This window comes from Canis lupus, chromosome 14 (assembly GCF_011100685.1).
Source record: "Canis lupus familiaris isolate Mischka breed German Shepherd chromosome 14, alternate assembly UU_Cfam_GSD_1.0, whole genome shotgun sequence".
Classification (NCBI taxonomy): Eukaryota; Metazoa; Chordata; class Mammalia; order Carnivora; family Canidae; genus Canis; species Canis lupus.
In genome coordinates, this window is record NC_049235.1 from 56,300,989 (window position 1) to 56,323,863 (window position 22,875).

Genomic DNA, 22,875 nt, shown 5'->3' on the forward strand with positions numbered 1-22,875 from the left:
TGGCCCCGCACCGCCTGGGGGACCTGGGGGGACCTGGGGGGTCACTGCAAGTCCTAACCTGAGAGCTGCGCGGCCTCGCACCGCCTGGGGGACCTGGGGGGACCTGGGGGGTCACTGCAAGTCCTAACCTGAGAGCTGCGCGGCCTCGCACCGCCTGGGGGACCTGGGGGGTCACTGCAAGTGCCCACCTGTGGGCTGCGCCGCTCTGCACCGCCCGGGGGACCTGGGGGGACACTGCAAGTCCTCACCTGCGGGCTGCGCGGCCCCGCACCGCCCAGGGAGACCTGGGGGGACCTGGGAGGGGGACACTGCAAGTCCTGTGGGATGCGCGGCCCCGCACCTCCCCGGGGGATCCCGGCGGGGGACACTGCAAGTGCCCACCTGCGGGCTGCGCGGCCCCGGACCGCCCCGGGGGTCCTGAGGGGTCACTGCAAGTCCTCACCTGAGGGCTGCGCGGCCCCGCACCGCCCCTGGGGGGGCCTGGGGGGACCTGGGAGGACACTGCAAGTGCCCACCTGCGGGCTGCGCCGCTCTGCACCGCCCGGGGTACCTGGGGGACCTGGGGCGGGGGGGACACTGCAAGTCCTCACCTGCGGGCTGCGCGGCCCCGCACCGCCCGGGGGGCCGGGGTGGGGGGCCCGGGCGGGGGAGACGGTTGCAGTTTTCACGCTGCATTTGCACACTCACGCACACACACGCCCGGGCTACAGAGCTAGGGCCCCGGCTGGCGCGTCTGTGTCACCGGGATGAGAAATTGGCTGGTTTTGCTGTCGCTCATCTGGATCCGAATCAACCAAACACCCGAGCTCTCTCGTTTGAGGGACGTTGTGGGTTTGGAATTTTTTTTTTTTTTTTTTTTGGAGTTGTCAAAACTGGACTGGTCTTGGGGGAGAGGCAGGGCGGCGGGGGGGGCGGCGGGGGCGCAGCGGCCGGGGCGAGCGGGCGGGCGGGCGGGGGCGGCGGCGGCGGCAGGTCCCCGGGGCCGGTGCGCGCCCCGCTCCCCGCCTCCCCCCTGCGCCCGCGCGCGGGGACTTACCACCACGAGGCGCCGACCCCGGGGGCGAGCCAGGCCAGGAGCAGAGGGAGCCAGAGCCAGGTTCCACCGACAGGGGCGTTCATAGTAACCCCGCTGCGTCCGCATCAGGTCAGACTCCGTGCGCGGGCGCCATGCGAGCCCCGAGCAGAAGCGCTCAGCGCCGGGAGCGCCTCGTCACGGCCGCCGCGCCGCGCCCCCGCCCCCGCCCCCTGCTCGCGTCGGCGACGAGCCGCGGACCCGCCGAGAAAGTTTCAGACCCGCGGCGGGGCGAGCGAGGGGGGCCGGCCCGGGCCGCTCGCCCCAGCGCGGTCCCCGAGGCGCGGCGAGCGCGGGCGGCCCGAGAGCTCTGCGCGCCCCCTGCGCGCCCCAGTCCGCTCGGCTCCCCGCCCGCCGGGAGCGGCCGGGGGAGGGGGTGCGGCGGGGGCGGGCCGCGGGCGCGGGGAGCCGGGGGCGGGGGCGGGGGGCGCGGGCCGCGGGCGCGTGGAGCTGCAGGGGGGCGGGGGCGGGGCGGGGCGGGGCGGGCGGGCCGCGGGCGCGTGGAGCTGCAGGGGGCGGGGGGCGGGCGCGCGGCTCGGCTGGGCTCGGCGCGGGGGGCTGGCGCGCGGCCTCGGGGGCGGCGGGGGGCGCCGTGCGGGGCTGCGGGGCTGCGGGGCTGCTGGCCCGGGGGCATCGGGGCTCCCGCGCGCACACGAGGCCCGAGCGTGCGGCGGCGGCGGCGGCGGCGGCGGCAGGGCGGGGAGGTGCGGGGAGGGCGAGGGCGGGAGCCCCGGGAGCGCTCGGGTCGCTGCTCCGCGACGCGCCGAGGAAGAGCGAGGGCAGGCGCGGGGCGGCTCGCGGGGGGGGGGCCGGGCCTGGAGCCGTCGGAGCGGGGAGCCGCGAGCCCGTGACCCCGCGGCCAAGGCGTCGGCGGGCGCGGGCCGGACGCACCTCGCGCCTCGCTCCGGGAGCCGCGGGGGCCGCGGGCGCCGGGTGGGTGGGGGGTGGGGGGTGGGGGTGCGGGGCGCGGGCCCTGGGGAGAGGCCCCTGGGGCCTGCGCTGGGTCCCCGCTTGGCGCGGCCGACGGCGGCTCGGGCCCGGGGGGGAGCCTCTCCCGCGGCGACTGGCCTGCGGCCCCGCCGTCTGTCACCGGGCAGGAAGGAAGCCCGGGGGCCGGTGGCGGCCGCGAGCCGTTGCGTCGCCCCCTGCCTCCCCGGGGGCCCGGCCGTGCGCGCGGCGGAGGGCGAGCAGGGGCGGCCGCGCCCGCGCCGCCGGGGCAGGGGCCGGGGCCGGGGCCGGGGCAGGGGCCGGGGCCGGGGCCGGGGCCCGCCGGGCGCGAGTGCGGGGCGAGGCTGGACGGGGCCAAGCCCGGAAACGCCAGGAACCTGACAGATGCTGTCATCGCCCCCCTCCGCCCCGCCGGCCCCCGGCAGGTCCAGCCCCTCCCAGGCTGACCCAGATACATCCCTGGTCGGGTCCGGAAAGGGAGGGGAGGCAAACAAGCACCGCGCCACCCACGACTCGGGAAGAGCAGGGCCCCGCGCCAGGGCCGCTCCGTATCGCTGGGCCGCGACCCAAGGGAAGTTCGGGTCGGCCTGTGCCGGCCGCAGGGAGGGGCGCGGGGGCGCGGGGCTGCGCGTCTGCTCCGCGGGTGCACGCGCGGGTGGCGGCGGGCGAGGCGGGCGAGGCGGGCGAGGCGGGCGGGGGCCCGGGGTGGCCACCGAGCGGCAAGAAAGAGCCCTGCTTACCTTACCTCTCTCTGATGCTCATGACAGCGGCGGCCACCACTGACTGCCACTCCGCTCTGCCCAGTCTCTTGCGGTAAATGCAGACACCCGGGACTCGTGGAAGAAATGAGCGGCCCCAGAGGAGCCCCAAGGTGCCAAAAATTGCCCTCCTACCAGCACGTAATGTAGGGGTGTGTACGCGTATGCGGGGAAAGGTAGGCAGCTGCATGCTGCTCTTACGGACTGTGAGACCCGAAATCACCTAAAAACTCCTCAACTCCGAGTTCCACCCACCTCAGCACCTCCTGTCCTCACAGCTAAGGCGAGTTAGAAACACAAGGAGTGTGACCAGCAGCCTAGAGGTCCTTCCTCTCCGCCCAGGGGACTACTGAGTGGCCAGGACATCTGCCCTTCAGTTGTTGGTGAGGCCAATGGAATGACCTAAACCTGAAACAGACCTTCTGGAAAAAGAACGGACCATCCCCAATGCTAATTAAATCCACTCCAAGGACTTCGTCCTGGGGCAGAAGTACCACATGATTTGCAGAGAAGAAACAGGCTTGGTAAAAGGCAAAAAGCTCAAAAGTTCAAGAGAAGCTAAATCCAGATGTGAAAAAAAAAAAAAAAAAAAAGGTCCACCCAAACACCCCTTCCTGACCTGTCCAGAGGCAGTCTGGAGCAGATGACTGGTCTCTTCCAGATGTGTGATTACATTTCCCTTCATTCTCCACCCCTGTGCACTTATGACCCGTTATGAGCCCTGTGCAACTTCTTCCTGCTAACAGGTCTGCCTCTCCTCCCTTCTCATACTGTACCTATTCTTCAGGTGGACCCTGAAGGAAGGGTCCTCAGGGTGGTCCCTGAGGAAGTTTGGAAATGCTCAAGAAACTCAGGGCAGTTATTACCATCCTCACTTCTCTCGCAATAAAAACTACCACCCTAAAGCAGAGTTAATAAATAATGAAGTAAATTGCATATGACTTCAGCTATGCTATAGCAGAGGATGAGGTAAGGAAAGGCAGGGTTCAGAGTGCCATTAGATCTATAGATGTCTGATTTTTAAAAAATTATTATTCAGTGAGAAATCTCAGAACTGACTGTAAAACTCATTTACAGTATACCGAGCCCGATTCTCTTTCTGAAGATTAATGTTAGTTTGCTTATAACTTCAGTATAGCATCGTAGCCAAATGAGTCAGTCTATTTTCTTAGTTAGATCCATTGTTTGTCTAATCTCCCAGGGCAGAGAGAGAACTAATTTACTACCAAACCATCTCCACCCTTTAAAAATGGAGAGTTACTTCTTCAACCAAATAGTCACTTGTGTTTCAGTCTGAACTGGCTTCTTCCTAAGGCCATGACTCCTAATTTAGCTACTCACTAACCAGTGATTCAAAGGTCTAGTATCTCAAACTTAGATTCAGTGACCTTAAGTGAGAACATTTTGAATTAACAGGATGGGTCAAAATAGGGAAGAAAAAAATATATCTTTTTATCTTCTAAATCTATGAGTATCATATACATTACAACATAGGTTATATATAAAATAACAACACAGAATATATATAATTACTTTTTTTTTACTTGCTAAGTCTATACAAGTAAGAGTATCATGCATATAACATAGGTTAGCTTTCAAATTTTGTTTTTAATGCCCTTAAGAGCATTGCCCCTTTCCCTCTTTAGTCATTCCTAACATGTTATTAAGTGCACTCTTACCTACTCTTGGTCAAAAGTTCCTCTTAGGAATAGTTAAAAGTATCAGTGATTTAAATCTCAGTGTGCATTTAAGTGTGCATCAAAGATTTGCTTCTAGCCACAAGAGAGTAATAGGTACCTGGCTTGTTCTCCTACTGGGAAAAAAAACTCTAAAACTACAGGTGACAAAGCTTTTCAGGCATTGGGTAACAGGCAGCCCACAGCTGTGATCTTTGAGAGAGAGGAAATATATGAGGTATGTTCCATAACTATCCCATAACTGTCCTGATTTTTCTGCTGAAAGGCACCTTTTTCCCTGGGGTGCAAGAAAGTGGAACCCATGCAGAGTAGTCTCATTTAAGGAGAAACTGGACTTTTGGGCCGTTGAAGCAGCTGAAATTGGCAGGATAGCATATCTGAAAGTAGGTAGCTGTGAAAAGGGGGGCCCTAGAAGTTTACACGGGGATTCACCATGGTTCCTTGGCTGAATGCTGAGATGAATAAGGACATGATAAGACTCCACAGCCTAGTAGAGATTGCCTGCTGCATATCATGCAGTGTTGAGAGACATGAGAGTTCCATCTCAGTGGGGGTGGAGAGACCTCATGAGGCACTCCAAGCATTCATTTTAGATTTTAGAAAGGCCATCCCTTTAAAGTAAGGGGCACACCTTAGTGTAAAAAGCATATTTTAGGTCCCATATTACATACTCAATAAAAACAAAGCAGATAGGCCAAGGGAAATTTACAAGAATTAAACCAAACTCATTAAAAGAAGACAACAGCAATGCCTGGGTGGCTCAGTGGTTGATTGTCTGCCTTTGGCTCAGGGTGTGGTCCCGGGGTCCTAGGATCAAGTCCCACATCCGCCTCCCCTCTGCCTATGTCTCTGCCTCTCTCTCTCTGTCTCTCATGAATGAATAAAATCTTTTAAAATGAAAGAAGATGACATAATCCAACACCCATTTAAGGAAGACCAGACTATATAATTTTCAGTGTAGAACATACAATAACAAAAATTAATAGGCAAGTGAAAAGCCAGAAAAATGTGACTCAGACTCAAGAAAAAGCAATCAAAAGAGACTGACTCTGAGATGGCCCAGTTGCAGGCACCGGTGGGAAAATGTTTTTGAATAATTTATAATTATGTTCAAGTATTTAAGGGAAAATATGATCACAATGAACAAATAGGTGGAAATTTCAGTAGAGAAATGAAAGCCCTAAGAAACAAAATCTAGGACCAAAAAGTCTAATGTCTGAAATGAAAAATTCACTGAATGGGTATAACAATGGAATGGAGTAGGAAAGAGAAAAGGATGATAAGCCTAAAGACAGACGTTATCTAATCTGAAGAACTGAGAGAAAAGATACTGAAAATTAAAGAAATGTAACCTCAGATATCTGTGGTACAATGCCAAGTAGTCTAATATATGTGCGAGTGGAATTCCAAAAAGAGAGAAAATGTGATATGTGAGATTACATATATGTATATGAAAAAATACTGCACCCTATTTGTCCAATATGATAGAACACATCCATTTATAGACCCCAGAGGGTCAGAAAGCCTCAAGTGGAATAAATACGAAGCATAGCATACCTACATACATTATGGTCAAACTGTTTAAAAGCAAAGATGAGAAAAATCTCTAAAGCGACCAAAGGGAAGAGATACATTAAATACAGGTGAACAAGAATATGAATTACAGGTAATTTTTTATTAGCAATAATGGAAGTCAAGAGACAACAAAGCAACTTTTTAAAAATGCTTAAAAAACAGTGGTTCCCACAGAATTCTATAAGTGAAAAATGTCCTTCAAAATTGAAAGAAGAGCTGTTCTTTGTTTCCTCTTCTTCCCCTTACCTTGGGAATAAGGACTATAGTTCATGAGTATGGGCAAAACTGAAACAGAGCAACCCCAATAAAGTCTAAAACCAACTCTTGACAGGACCAAAGTGAGCCATAAGAAAATTCAACTCTCCCTGTAAAGAACATAATATCATTTAGGGTCCCTATAAATTCTTATCCATTATATCCAGCATCAAACCTAAAAATTAAAACAAAACAAAACCCCAGAAGCAAATCAACAGAAAAGAGACCCAGAAGTAATTTAGAGTTTTGATTCGAGTTACCAAAATAACTTTTAAAAGTTCACAAAATAACAGATAATTTTAACAGAGAACTGGAACTCATACAGAAGACTTACATAAGAATCCTAGAACCGAGGGAGGGGAAAGGAAGCTGTGACCAGAATTAAGAATAGATAGACGGTTTGAGGAACTATCAGCAGAAGAGTGGACTAGTAAACAAGGAGAGAGGTCAATAAAGAGTCTCCAGGTAATGCACAGAGAGGATTAAAAGGATATAAAATATAGAAAGGAAAATAAGAGACAGAGTGAAAATGTCTAGAGGAGAGAGAGAATGGGACTAAAGAAATATTTTTGAAAATTTTCCAAAAAAAAAAAAAAGAAAATTTTCCAAAATGATGAAAGAAGGAAATCCACATACTTAAGAAATCTGTGAACGTGAAGCAGAACAAATACAGGGAAAACCATTCTTAGGTATATCACACTTAAACTGGTGACAAAGACAAGGAGAAAATATATTAAAGGTGCATGAAAAGACAGACATAGTAGCATTGTGGGACAAACCATAAGCTAGGGCTGGCTTTTCAATGCAAACTGTTGAAATCAGGGGACAGTAGAATGACATCTTTAAAAAACAAAAAAGGGGGAAACCTGGGTGGCTCGATGGGTTGAGCATCTGCTTTGGGATCAGGTCATGATCCCAGGGGTCTGGGATTGAGCCCCAGGTTGGGCTCCCTGCTGAATGGGGAGCCTGCTTCTCCCTCTCCCTCTATGCTCCTCCTATTCCACTCCTCCCCCATTTGTCAAATAAGTAAATCTTAAAACGAAATAAAAAATAAATAAATAAGAAGGGGTGGTGGGTGGGACTGCTAAACAGGAATTGTTTCTTTTTAAAGATCCTTCAAAAATGGAGACCAAAAAAAGATACTTTCAAACAAAAGCTAAGAAAGTAAGTATTAAGCTAGTTCTTTAGGCTGAAGGAAAAGTATACTATAGATGGTATTATGGAACTGCAGGAAAGAATGAACTCTGTGAAGGGTAAATTGTGGGAAGATATAAAATAGTATTAACTGTCAAAATGGTTATTAAGTGATTATAATATCTTGTGAGGTTTAAGACATGTAGAAGGAAAATGCATGACATCACTAGCATAAAAAGCAGGAGGGTGCTCTGATTCCAAGTTAGATGGAGTAGGTATACCTTGTATCTCCCACCGAATACAGAGATAAACTTGGAAAGGATGCATAGAGAAGCTATTGGAAGACTATGAAAAGTAAATGGTAGTGAGTGGACTGAAGAAAATGGGAATTTTAGGTACTAATAAGTAATGGTAAGTTTCTTATTTTGTATTTCCTGTAGCCTGGCCCCAAGGTAGCTAAACCCTTGAAGTGGGTACCTTGTATGAATAGAGAGACCCACAGAAGTCTCCAGAGAAGCTCTCTGGTTTTGATTCAAGGAACATGAAAGGGACTTCTAACATACCAGAGAGTGTGGGAGAAGTCCCCTCAGTGCTCTCACCCCACCCCATCTCTCTTATTTCTGGGTCTCCTGAAAAGTCCTATATTGGTGTTGTCAGTAGGGACAGTAGCATCAGTGAGAGCCCACATGTGCCTAAAACTTGGACAGAGGAGAAAATTCCTCTCCAAAAAGGGGAGCTGTGGTCTCAAGAAACCAGGACAAAATTCCATTGCCTCTTTTTCCCTCCTTTTCTTTCTTTTCTGTTGTGTGGCTCCAGAAATAGTTATAGTCACAGAAAGCAAATGGCAGAATGAGATAACTAAAGCCAGTTTCTGGTCATAGGACCAAGAAGGTAAGTCCTTTTTTTTAACATTTTTTATTTATTTATGATAGTCAGAGAGAGAGAGAGAGAGAGAGAGGCAGAGACACAGGCAGAGGGAGAAGCAGGCTCCATGCACCGGGAGCCCGACGTGGGACCGGGTCTCCAGGATCGCACCCTGGGCCAAAGGCAGGCGCCAAACCGCTGCGCCACCCAGGGATCCCCAAGAAGGTAAGTCCTTGAGAACCAGAAAATACCTCGGAAGTCAGAGAGAATGAGAAACCTGGAAGAGAGGCTCCATATCATTGTATTTAAACTCCTGTGCCTACTCCCAAGCTGTACACATGTGGATGTGACTCTAAATATCATACCAAAGACTTCTGAGAACAGAACTGTGAGATAGACCACCTCCCAGGATCTAGACAAACCACTGTGTCTTACATGTATGAGGTCGGCATGAAGAGCATTGCAAAGGCTTTGAAAATTGAAGTAACATCAGAACATGAGCCATGGAAAGCTAGTCAGAATTTTTAGCCTGAAACCAATTGGGTTGATTGTATGCTAAAACAAGACTATCAACAATCTCTAAAGGACTTAATCTAGACCCAGAATCTTCTTACGATCTATTCAAAATGTCCAAGATACAACGAAAATTATATGGCATACAAAGAACCAAGAAAATTCCAAGTCATATGGAAAAAGATAATCTACAGACACTAATTCGTAGATGACACAGGTGTTGAAATTATCAAAGACTTTTAAAGTTGTTATTATGAAACGACTCCAAGAGGTAACGATGAAACTTTTGAAACAAATGGATGATAGAAAATACCAGCAAAGAAACAGAAAACAGAAAGAGTAACAACACAGAAGTTTTATAACTAAAAATATACACACTGTCTTCCTTACACCGATATAGAAGTATCTCACTAGCCCAGACCAAGAGCAAAATGGAGATGAAAGTGTGAGTGAACGTGAAGACAGATCAGTAGAAATTATCCAGCCCTAAAAAGAGAAGGAAAAGAGATTGAAAGGAAATGAACAAAGCCTCAGGAATCTGTGAAACAATTCTACAAGGTGAAATATGTCATGGAATCCTAGAAGGAGATGAAAAACATCCCATTGAAACAAAAAATATTCACAAAAATAATACCTAAAAACTTGCTAAATTTTATCAAAGGTATAAACCTAGAGATTCTAAAAGCTCAGAAAACCCCAAACAGGAAAGATCCAAAGAGATCCATGCCAAGACACATCACAATAAAACCGCTGAAAGCTAAGAGCAAAGATAAAATCTTATAACCTGACAGAAACAGATGATGCATTATTTATGAAGAACAAAGGAGAATGATGATTTTAATGACTAGAGATTTCTCATCAGAAATTATGAAAGCAGAAGGAAGTTAAACAATGTTTTTATTATTTTAAATATCTTATTAGGAGAGTACGCAAGTGTGCATGCAAATGGGGGGAGGAGCAGGGAGAGAGAGAGAATCCTAAGCTGACTCCAAGCTGAGCTAGGAGCCTCCAGTCCACGAAATCAAGAGTTGGATGCTTAACTGACTGAGCCATCCAGGTGCCCTAGACAATATTTTTTTAAAGCTCTGAATGAAAAGAAAATTCAGCCTGGGTTGAATATCCTTCATTAATGAAAGTGAAATAAGGACACTCTCAGACGAAGGAAGATGAAGAATTTACCATCAGGAGACTTTTTTAAAATAAATGCTAAGAGAATTTTTGAAGACAAAAAGAAAATTATATAAGGAGACCTGAAAAACCTGGAGTGAAAGAAAGGCAAGGAAGCTGGGTAAATATTACAAACTACTTCTCTCCAGCTATTTAAAACATGTTTGAAAAAAAAAAATGATGATTGAAGGCAAAAAAGGGAACAGTCTGAAAGTGTTTTCATTGTGTATAGATATAGTACATAAGAAACTACAGTATCAGGTGGGGAGGGTAAAAGGACTTACATGGTGGTAACTTTCTACATCCCACCTGAATTTGTAAACTGTTTATGTTAGAATCAACTGCACAAAGTTATGCATATATAATACAACCCCACTAACAATGACTATACAGAGAGGAAAGAATGTAAAAAATTAAGATGTTCAAATAATCCAAAAGAAGGTAAGAAAGGGGACCAGAGCAATGAAAAAGAAAACTAGGAGGCAAATAACTAAATGATAGACACAAATCAAGATATTATCAATAATTATATAAAATATACATATATGGTCCCAACGCAAAAATTTAAAAGTAAAGATTGAAAAAATAAAAACACAAGACCCAACAATATGCTATCTATAAGAAACTCACTTCAAATATAATAATACAGGTAGATTAAAAGGAGAAGGAGAGGAGAAGATACATCACGCAAACACTAATTAAAGAAAAGATGAAGTGGATATGTCAATATCAGAGTAGGTATCTGAGCAAAAACACTTACCTGAGATGAAGAGGGGTGTGACCTAACTATAAAAGGGCCAATTTACACAGAAGACAGACAGTGCTAAATGTGTATGCACCAAACAACAGGCTTGCAAAACATATGAAGTAAAATTTGACCAAACTGAAAGAAAAAGCAGACAGATTAACAATCACAGTTGTTATCAACATTTCACTCTCAGTGGTCGGCAGAACGAGCAGAGAATTAAGATACAGAACTCAACAATACCATCAACCGACTGGATTTAGTTATTTATAGAATGTCACTCTACAACAGCAGAATATACATTCTTCTCAAGTGAAATGAAGCACTCACTAAGATAGAGGCTATGCTAGGTAGTAAACAGTAACAAATGAAAAGAAGCAAAATCATACCAAATATGTTCTCTGAGTGAAATGGAATGAAATGGAAAATCGATGAGGGAAAGAAATCAAGAAAACCTCCAAACTTCTGGAAATTAAGCAATATACACCTAAGTAACCTATAGGTCAAAAAAGTCTCAAAGGATATCAGGAAATACTTTGAACTGAGTAAAAAGGCATTAATATGAAGCCATGTTTAATACACATTCTAAGTCAGGAACAGATATTGTAATCTCTAGGTTAACCAATACAGAAATAACACAACAAATCACTTTTTCAGTTACCTATTGCTACATAACAGCCCGCCTTCCAAATTACTGCTTTTTAAAAATTGTTATCTATTTTTTTTAAATTCAAGTATAATTAACATCCAGTGTTTTATTAGTTCCAGGTGTTCAACATAGTGATTCAACAATTCTACACGTTACTCAGTGCTCATCAAGGTAAGTGTGCTCCTTAATCTCCTTCACCTACTCCATCCATCCCCCACCCATCTCTCTTCTGGCAACTACCAGTTTGTTCTCTATATTTGTCTTTTTTAAAAAATATCTTATTTATTTATTCATGAGACACACACAGAGAGAGGCAGAGACACAGGCAGAGAGAGAGAAGCAGGCTCCCTGCAGGGAGCCAGATGGGGGACTTAATCCCGTGACTCCAGGATCCTGCCCTGAGCCAAAGGCAGGCGCTAAACCGCTGAGCCACCCAGGGATCCCCTTTTGTCTTTTATATTTTGCTTTTTTCTTAAATTTCGTGGATGAATGAAATCATATGGCATTTGTCTTCCTCTGACTTATTTCACATAGCATAATACCCTCTAGGTCCATCCATGTGGTTTCAAATGGCAGGATTTCGTTCTTTTTTAATGACTGTATTTTCCATTTAAGTTCCTGGTTTTAAAAATTGAGATAGAATTAACATATGATTAATTTTAAGGGTACAACTTAATGATTTGATATGCGTATATATAATGAAATGACTACAATAACTTTAGTTCACGTCCATCACCACGCGTAAAATTTTTTTTCTCATTATGAGAACTTTTAAGCTTTACTGTATAACATCTTTCAAATATGCAATGCAATATGGTTCGCTATAGTCTCCAGGCTGTATGCTACAGCCCCAGGATTAATTTATTTTATAACTAGAAGTTTGTACTTTTAGATCACCTTTACCCATTTTATCTGTGCCTTATCCCATCAATGACAACCACCGTCTGTTTGTTGTATCTATGAGTCACTAAAAAAAAAAAAAATTTAGATTCCACGTATATGTAATGATACAGTATTTTCTTTGACTTATTTCACTTAGCATAATGATCTCAAGGTCCATCCATGTTGTTGCGAAAGACAAGATTTCCTCATTTTTAACGGCTGAATAATAACTCCATGATACACACACTCACATTTTATCTCCTAATGGACATTTAGGTTGTTTCCATGTCTTGGGAATTGTGAGTAATGCTGCAGTGAACATGGGAGTGCAGATATCTTTTTGAGATAGTGATTTAATTTCCTTCGGATAAATGGCCAGAAGTGAAATTCTTTGGTCATATGGTAGTTCTAATTTTATTTTTTTGAGGAACATCAATACTGTTTCCCATAGTGCTGTACCAGTTTGCATTCCCACAAACAGTGCACAGGGGTCCCTTTTCTTCACATCCTCATCAACACTTATTTCTTGTCTTTTTTTTATAATAGCTACTGTAACAGTGTAAAGTAATATCCCACTGTGGTTTCGATTTGCATTTCCCTGATTAGTGATGTTGAGCACCTTTTCCTGTACCTGTTGGCCATCTGTAGGTCTTCTTTGGAATAGCGTCTATCAAGGTACTTTTCTCATTTATTAATTGGATTTTTTTTTCCTATTGGGTTAAGTTCTTTATATATTTTGGATATTAATCCCTTATCAGATAAGTGATGTGCAAAGATTTTCTCTCATTCTGTAAGTTGTCTTTTCAAAGGCAACTTTCTTTGCTGACAGTTTTCTTTGCTGTACAAAACCTTTTTAGTATGATGTAGTCCTACTTAATTTATTTTTGCTTTTGTTGTCAAATCCAGAAAATTATCATCAAGACTGATGTCCAAGAACTTACCATCTATGTTTTCTTCTAGGAGTTTTGTGGTTTTAGGTATTACATTCATGTCTTTAATCCATTTTGAGTTGATTTTTGTAAAAAGTATAAGATAGTGGTTCAATTTCATTCTTTTTGTATGTGGCTGTCCAGTTTTTCCAGTACCATTTATTGAAGAGACTATCCCTTTTGTATGTCCCTGGCTCCTTTGTTATAAATTAATTGAGTAAATATGTGTGAGTTTATTTCTGGGCCCTATATTTGTTCCATTGGTCTATGTGCCTGTTTTTATGCCAGAATCATTGTTTTGGTTACCATAGCTTTGTAATACAGTTTGAAATTAGTTAAGTGTGATGCCTTCAGCTTTGTTCTTTCTCAAGATTATTTTGGCTACTTAGGGTCTTCGTGGTTCCACTCAAATTTTAGGATTGTTCTATTTTTGTGAAAATGCCATTAGAATTTTGATAGGGATTGCACTGAATCTATAGATTGTTTTAGGTTTGTATGGACATTTTAATAATGTTAATTCTTCTAATCCATGAACATGAAATATGTTGCCATTTACTGTGCCTTCCTCAATTTCTTTCATCATTGTCTTAGCATTTAGTGTACATGTCTTTAACCTCCTTGGTTAAATTTATTCTCAGGTATTGACACAATTGTAAATATGTTTTCATAATCCTCTTCTTGGTAGTTCATTACTAGTGTATGGAAATGTAACTGACTTTTGTATATTGATTTTGCATCCTGAAATTTTACTGAATTAATTTATCCTAACCGTTTTTTGGCGGAGTCTGTAGGCTTTTCTATGTATAATATGAAGTCATCCGCAAAATGAGATAGACTTCTTTCTTTCTGATTTGGATGACTTTTTTTCACCTTGCCTAATTGCTCTGGCTAGAACTTCCAGTACTATGTTGAATAAAAGTGGCAAGAGTGGGCATCTTTATCTTATTCTTGGTCTTAGAAGAAAACCTTTAATTTTTTCACTGCTGAGTACAATGCTAGCTTGGGCTTGTCATTATATGGTCTTCATTGTGTTGAGGTACATTCCCTCACTTTGTTTTTTTTTTTTTTTTTTTTTTTTTTTTTACTTTGTTGAAAAGTTTTTTCAGGAATGGATGTTGAATTCTGTCAAATGCTTTTTCTGCATCTATTGAGATGATTATATGATTTTTTTTATCCTTTATTTGTTAATGTGGTATATCACATTGATTTGTGCATGTTGAAACATCCTTGCATCCTGGAATGAATCCTAATTGATCATCGTGTAAGATCATTTTAATGGGTTATTATATTTGGTTAGCTAATACTTCATTGAGGATTTTACACCTTTGTTCATCAGAGATATTGGGCTGTAATTTCTTTTCTTGTAGTGACCTTGGCTAGTTTTGGTATCAGGATAGTACTGGCCTTATAAGTTTCGAAGTATTCCCTCCTAATTTTTGAAAGAGTCTGAGTAGGATTGGTATCAATTAATCTTTAAATGTTTGGTAGAATTCACTGGTGAAGCCATGTGGTCCTGTCTTTTATTGTTTGGGAAGTTTTTGATTAATGTTTCAGTACAATCTTCTATCTAGTAATAGGTCTAACCAGATTTTCTCTTTCTTCATTATTCAATTTTAGTATGTTGCATGTTTCTAGGAATTTATCCATTTCTTCCAGGTTTTCCAATTTGTTGGTGCATAACTATTCATAGGACTCTAATGATCCTTTGTATCTCTGGGATCAGTTATAACATCTTTTTCATTTCTAATTTTGAGTCCTCTCTCTTTTTTTCTTGGTGAGCCTAAAGGTTGGCCAATTTTATCTTTTCAAGAAATCAGCTTTTAGTTTCATTGATCTTTTCTACTATCTTTTTAGTCTCTATTTATTTCCTGATCTTTGTTATCTCCTTCCTTTTACTAACTTTGGGCTTTATCCTTCTTTTTCTAGTTCCTTGAGGTGTAAAATTTCCTGTTGCTTAATGTAGGCATTATCACAATGAACTTCTCTTAGAACTGCTTTTGCTGCATCCTGTAAGTTTTGGTATGTTGTATTTCCATTGTTACCGGTCACAAGATATTTTCTATTTTCTGATTTCTCTTTTGATTTCTTTTCTGACCTATCATTTATTCAGTAGGATGATGTTTAATATCCACGTATTTGTGGATTTTCCAGTTTTCTTATAGTAACTGATTTCTACCATTTGTGGTTGGAAAAAAATGCTTACTATGATTTTAATCTTCTTAAATTTATGAAGACTTGCTTTGCGGATTAACATATGGTCTATCTTGGAGAATGTTCCATGTGCATGAAGAAGAATGTGCATTCTGCTGCTTTGGATAAAATATCCTGTAAATGTTTAAGTCTATCACTAGTAATCAGAAAACTACAAGAATAGAACAGAAATAATCAACCTTTGCATCCATCACATAGGAAGAAGTTAAGTCAGTAAATGTTGGTATGGCTGTGGGGTAGGTAATGGACACTCATATGCTGCTTATATGTCTGTAAATTAATAGAGGCTCCTTGAGGAGCAGTATAGGAGTGATGCAGTAAGACTCTGTAAACACATGGTAGGATAATTCAAGAATGTTTGATTTACAAAGAGACTATTTTTTGAAGGTGTAGGCAAAGGAGCTGTTACCACCCTCAGACTGGAAGGAACAGGAAGTGACGGTTCCTGGAACCCAGAAGGAGTGACTCTGGCAGGGGTGCAATCCCCTTCAGTTGAGGGACACAGAAATCTTGAGGGGAGGAGAAAGAGGTGAATAAATACATGAACCTTGCTCTACCTTAAGTATTCTGCTGGGGTTCTCTGCTGGATAAACCCAGTCAAGAGCTTAAAAGGCCTTTGATGTGGTTCATAGATTTAGCTTTTCAGTGTGGGTCTAGGGTGAGAGGAGATTTGGAGCGGTAAATGGAAATACCTGGCAACATCAGTAGTTAATGATGTTGAAAATATTTGTGCCCCCCAACTAGCTATTCCACTGCTAAATACAGCTAAGGAAACTTTGTCACATGTATACGAGGTCACATACACAAGCATGGACAGTAACACTATTGAGAATAATCCAAAATAACTCAAAATTTTATCAGTAGGGGAATGGGTGGTGAAATGTGAGATGGACATATGATGAAATATTGTACAGCATTTCAAAGGAATTAATCCACATCTTTGCTTTTTTACATGGATGTGTTGGAAAATGATGTTGAGGGAAGAAGCAAATTGAAGAACGAGGCAACATAAGTATAGCCCTGTATTAACTGGGAATACTTTTGGCACCATTATTAGAAAACCCAGCCACAGTGGTTTAATCAAAGAGGAGATTATTTTCCTCACATCCAAGAGTCAGACTACCCAGAGCTGGTGCAGCTGCTCCAGGATGTGTACGAGGACGGTTCTTTTGCTGCTCTTAGTGTATGGTGACACTTCTAGGTATTTGGTAGCATCCCCATGTCTGTGTTTAACGTGACATCAATGCAGATTACTTAGAAATTCAGCGAACTTAAGATTTTTCCATCTCTTTAGTATTAGTTTTCAAGTAGATGTGAAATGAGTAAATATTTTTCAGGTCAGGTGAATTTAATGAGTAAGAACCTGAGAAAATGTGTACCTTTCACATGGATGAACTATGGCACCCCTTTGGTGTATAATGTTTCAGGGAGGTGAGATCCTCTGTGACTTGGGAAGGTGAAGGCATATTAGCGTAGGTACCAAGCCCACAGTCTGACCACGACTGAGCCACGCACCTCCTTACGCCATCCAGTCCTCATAAGAGTGCAAACTCTAGCTCCTTCTACTATCACAAGAGGGTTTTAGTAAGTGTGGCTTTATAGACAAATGGTTTCTACCTCTGACTTGCGGCTGCTTGCATCTCTCTGTATTTGAGTGTGGTACAATCTGTTAAAAAGGGAAAGGGGAAATAGAGGCAGTCTTACCAGATAATTTATTAATAATAAGTATTTATTCTTATTATCTGCAAGACCTATTAACTGTTGTCTTGTGGATTGTGAATACTTCCGTATCAGTTTATACAATTTAAGTATTTTTAGTTAGTGTCACTACATGATAGAAAATATTTCTCTCAAAAACATGGTCCTGGCAATTAGAAAAATCTGATTTTTTCCCCCTCATGTAGACTACCATTTTTGTATATGTAAGGCACCATAATAAACGCTTTAGATAAATAGTAAACATTATATTGGCTACCATTTAAGTATGGCACACACTAGACATTGTAGAAACTATGCCTTAGTTCGCTAAACCTTGTAACAACCTTATAGGTTTAGTTCAATAGGTTTATTAAGAAATAGGTTTTGTTAAATTAGCTAAATGACTGGCATACAATAAATGCCCAATTAAAGATGATTTTTTTAGTATGATCATTATTGTTATGTTCACGTCATAGAGGCAGAGACCTGGAAGATTTTCTAAAAGCTGCACAGCAAGTAAGGAGCAGAGCTGGAACTGGAATTCAGGTCTGCCTGGCCACAAAGCTCAATTAATTATAAAACTTTACAACATCTTTTTTCAAAATAGGAAACTAAGTTTCAGAGAAAATAGTTATAAATAATAATCCTGTATTTCAGGATTTAGGAAAGACACTGCTGCGGACGGCTGGGTTCCTCAGAAAGCAGACACTGAGGCGGAGATGAGCACACTGGGCATTTCTTAGGGAGTGCTCTGGGCAGCGACACCTGTGCAAGGGAAGGAAGGAAGCAGGAGTGGGCCAAGGGAGGAGAAGGGCTGTGGCGCAGTCTCGGTGAAGGCCTCTGCCAGCAGGATGGCCCTTTAGGCTTCTCTGGAGTTGGGACGAGGTTCCCTGAAGCTGGGACCTTTAAACTCCTCGGCTGATTCGCCGTCCCTGCAAGCAGCTGGGGGAAGGCAGCTTGCTTTAATGGAGAGAACCCTCAAGGAGGCCCGTTTGCTCCCTGCACTCACGGCCGCTGGGGCAGGAAGTCCTTTACTCCTTAAAAGGAGGTCTCAAAGGAGCCTCACCACAGAGACCACTTCTGGAAACAAAACTTTAATAAGAACAAAATTTGCATTTTTTCCTTCCGTGCTATGATGCTATTCCTATTTATCTAGAAACTGATTTAGGGACTTTGCATATTAACTTTACTTTTTTATTTCCCCAATTTAAGTCCAGTCTTGGTTGGCCACAGCTAACCACGAATATGTTATAATCCTGCCACTGATATGAAAGGTAATGATATTACCCCTGACTGGATAGTTACAGTATTACTACTGAAGATCTTGGTGTCCCATTTTAATTCCTTACACGGGGGGGGGGGGGGGCAGGGAAAATTGTACATCTGCAACTCCCAAAATTGGCTTAATGCTAATGAGACCTGAATCCGTGATGAGTAGAAATTTACTTTCAATTCAGTCTAAATCTCTTCTAAAAGATTTCACATGCTGGGAATTTTGCAGATTTTCCTCTTGTAACTGTGTTTTGTAGGAAGGCATAGTTGAGGTTGAGACCTAACCCCCACAAGGAAAGATAAGTCAATCTTTCACCATTCTCAAGTGTGGAAATTTAAATAAACAAACCACTTCACCACACTCTTTCTTATGATGCAGTCTCACAAAGTTTTATTTTTTCTAACATTTACATCCTTAAATAATAGTAATCCTATTGTCTCTCTTAATAATAAAGTAAGTTTTCCAATCTCATATAAAATACATAATGTATGGGTATGTATAATGTCTGACACATACTAAGCACTCAGTAACCATTAAATTAGTTGGTGTCATTATTCATAGTTTTGCCAAAAATATAAAATTGGCAGCAACCAAATGTTAAAATCAATTCTCACAATCAGATCTCTGAATGTGAAATCAAAAGCAAAACCATTCGAGGGGTTCAATTTTCAAATTGTTTAGTAAACATTGATTCTTGTAAAGGCCCTAAGGTTTTGTTCTTTTTTCAGAATTCCAAATTGGATCTATCTCTGAAGATGGCATTATTCTGAGTCCGTCTTAGGAACAATCTGTTTTGGGGCACCTGGTGGCTCAGCAGTGGAGCGTCTGCCCTTGGCTCAGGACGTGACCCCGGGGTCCCGGGATCGAGTCCCATGTCGGGCTCCCTGCATGGAGCCTGCTTCTCCCTCTGCCTGTGTCTCTGCCTCTCTCTGTGTGTGTCTCTCATGAACAAATAAATAAAATCTTAAAAAAAAAATCTATTTTACAGATGAGGAAATCAAGACCTGGAAAATGCACACACTAATGACAACAGAGCTGGAACCTAGGCTACTTTCTACTCATGGTCATTGGAGATGTGAGGGACATGTTAGGGGGCGAGAGGGAGGAGATAGCATAAAACAGTGACATGGATTTCAAAAGGGAAAAAAAAATAAAGGAGATTAAAGTGTCTGAAAGATTCCAGGAATAAAATTCATGGAAACAATTATGAAATAGCAGTTGAAAAGAAAAAGGTGATAACACTATTCTATTGAGAGAAAACCGGAGATGATGCCACTCCTGAAAATGTCCTCATTTTATTTCACGGTAAATTAAATACTGTAATGCAGTATTAAAAATTTGTTATTTTTTTTAGAATATTGATAAGATAGTCTGAACTTACAGGTACAGAAATATAACAGAGCATTGCTCAAATGGTTTAGAATTAGTTTCTCTAATAACTAACAAATGTGTCACATAAGTCCAGTATAACATTTTTATTGGCACTTGAAATAAATGTATTACTCACTAGTGGATGTGCCAGAAAGAAAATCCCCACCCTACTTCCACCCCCACAGAGCTACAAATGATTATTTATTAAGCAGTGACAGAGTGACTTGGAGTGCAAAACAGAAGTCATCATGGTTATCTGTGTTCCTAAAGATTAACTTTCACATAGCGTTGAAATCAAAAAAAGGTTGGGCACTAAGAAACCAAAAACTCAGTTTTGCTTCTGGTGCTTGCAATTGTAACTGGCTTAATTTCTAAGTGATACCCTTTTAGACTATTAAATATCCTGTTTCCCGTATTTACTAAATACAATGAAGTTAGGTATTAAGCTGAAATATCTCCCACAGGAAGGCTTTCAAAGTTGAGAGTGTAGCCTTCTTCACTCATCATTTATCCAACCATTATGTATCCTAGTCAAACCTGGGGGTGGGGGGTGTCTTTCCCTTCTGTTTCCAGTAGACTTAAGGTGTTCTGAGAATTTTCAGCATCCGATGATATTACCCTAGAACCAGGTAAAGTTTACATGAAAAGAATTTAGCTAAAGTTTCTGACTTCAAAAAAAATCTTGTACACTCTTCTGGACCAAGCACTATACTAAGCTATACATAGCTATTGGTTGGTTAGTACCCTAGAAATATTGGTTAAGGAATTTCTCTGTTAGGATGAAAGTGTGAGGAGCAGTATGGTATTACTCCCCAGAGAAACAAGCAAAGCTAAAGAAAGCTATAAAAATACAACCTTTATTTAAAGTCTCTGGAAAGAGTCCTAAGGGCTCAGAACCAATGAAGAAACATTTACTCAAGGAAATCTACTAAAACTCAGTAAGAATATTAAATCATGACCCATTCTCTCCCTTACCACCTGCCCCTTGCAGCCCCAAGTTAGCTCAGCTTGGCAGACACTCTGGGCGAAAATGGCCGAGAAGATGGGCTGCCTCTCCCCTCAGCTACCAGATAAGGGTCACCATATCTCATCTGAAGGACAAGCCACAGGCGTTTCTCATGCCCCCACCTCTGAGCGTAAGTGGCTACATTCTGGTGTGAAGCTGAGATAGTCGAGGGTTTTCTCCTTCCATTGAGCCCCACAGGATAACGACTGTATCCTGGAAACTGCAGACTGGAATATTGGGGCCCTGATCTCCCGCAAGCCAGCTCACTTACAGGGCAGCGTTGTGACAATCAGCCCGGAAGCCCAGGGGCTACTGCCCTATGCAGCACTCAGAAGAGCGGCTCAGATGTTGCTCAAGGGGAGAATCACTCCCTAAGAAAGGAGAGCTTGCGACTTCTCCCTAAAGGAGTGGACTCTATTTGAAAGAGAATGTGGAGAAAATCAAGCCAAAGTTTATCCTCAAAGACAATAGCTCTTTTTAATTAGCAACAAGCTAAACTACAAGGGAGAGAAACAGGGAAAGGGCTAAGAAGGGCCCTCTCCTGGTCAGAATACACCTCAAAATCTGGCTTCAAAGCTGCCCCTGTCCAAATTTAATTGTCAGATTGCTGGGCAATTCATGCCTTGGGGCATGTCATGAACAGTAGAGCCATCGAGCAGTAGGCAGTGGAACCCGAGCATTGGGTGTAGTACCAAACGCAGGAGATAGCCCATCAGACTAATCAGGAAAGGAGGCTGCTAAAACGGGGCCTGCTAAAACCACTGTCATCTCCAGAGGACTGTATATATGCCCACGACTATACTCTTGGAGGAGCAGCATCAGGGTTTCACACTCTGGGGGAAACAAACTTCACGAAAATAGTCTTGCCATGTCACTAAACAAATGAAAAAAAGCAAACAACATTAACAAAAATTCCATGCGGGGAGAAAGAGAGAGAGGAATCACTTTCCAAAGCTGCTGTATTGTCTAAAATACCCAGTTTTTTTTAAAAAAATTATTTATTTATTTATTTATTTATTTATTTATCTATTTATTTATTTATGATAGACATAGAGTGAGAGAGAGAGAGAGAGAGAGAGAGAGAGATGCAGAGTGTGTCACAGGCAGAGGGAGAAGCAGGCTTCATGCTGGGAGCCCGATGCGGGACTTGATCCCGGGACTCCAGGATCGCGCCCTGGGCCAAAGGCAGGCGCTAAACCGCTGAGCCACCCAGGGATCCCCTAAAATACCCAGTTTTTAACAAAAAATTGTGACAACTCCAAAGAAACAGGTGAAGTGTAACCCATACACAAGAAAAAGAGCAGGCAATAGAAATTGTGAGAGGGACCGGAAGTTATATTTAAGTCTTTAAAGAAGCCATTATAAATATGTTCAAAGAACTAAAGGAAACCATGCTTAAAGAAGTAAAGGAAGTTACCTTTCTCTGATTGACTTGTTTCACTTAGCACAATACCCTCGAGGTTCCATCCATGCCTCTGCAAATGGCAAGATTTCATTTTTCGATGGCTGAGTAATATTCCACTGTACGTATATGTGTGTGTGTGTGTGTGTGTGTGTGTATCTCTATCTCACATCTTTATTCATTCATTTAATTGATGGACATCTGGGCTCTTTCTATAGACATCTCCCATTTTCCATTCAGTGATGTAATGAGCACTGGGTGTTATACACAACTGATGAATCACTGAACTCTAACCTCTGAAACTAATAATATACTATGTTAATTAACTGAATTTAAGTAAAATATTAAATTAAAAAGAGAGGTAAATGAAGCTCTGAAGAAAATATCAAGGAGACTATCAAAAAGAGGATTCAAATTCTGAAGTTGAAAAGTACAGTAACTGAAATAAATTCATTATAGTGGCTCAACAGTCAATTTGGGCAGAGGAGTCCTTAAAGATAATTATGTGGACAGAGGTTATGCAATCCACAGAGAAAAAAATGAAGAAAAATAAACAGAAAAAATGTGGGATACTTTTGGGTCCACCAATATAATGAAAATACCAGAAACTGAGGAGAAAAAGAAGGAAAGAGAAAAGACCTTCCAGAGAATAATGGCTGAAAACTTCCGTTTGATGAAAAACATTAATCAACACATCTAGGGAGCCTAATGTATTCCAAGTAGGAA

At 43.0% G+C, this 22,875-nt stretch overlaps 1 protein-coding gene and 1 long non-coding RNA gene across 2 annotated transcripts in view; one reads left to right on the top strand and one right to left on the bottom strand.

The window, feature by feature from the left end:
* The window catches only part of WNT2 (Wnt family member 2), a 48,282-nt gene extending 47,056 nt beyond the window's left edge, over positions 1–1,226 (bottom strand). Inside the window, exon 1 of the mRNA XM_038557468.1 lies at positions 1,037–1,226. Within this exon, the coding sequence (XP_038413396.1) occupies positions 1,037–1,119 (83 nt within the window). The 5' untranslated portion in view covers positions 1,120–1,226. The remainder of the gene's footprint in view (positions 1–1,036) is intronic.
* On the top strand, positions 999–19,286 carry LOC111098850. Its single transcript, XR_005369794.1, has 4 exons — positions 999–1,144; positions 2,788–2,891; positions 11,491–11,548; positions 19,099–19,286. It is a non-coding gene; the product is annotated as an uncharacterized LOC111098850 (long non-coding RNA).
* The last annotated feature ends 3,589 nt before the right edge of the window (positions 19,287–22,875 follow it).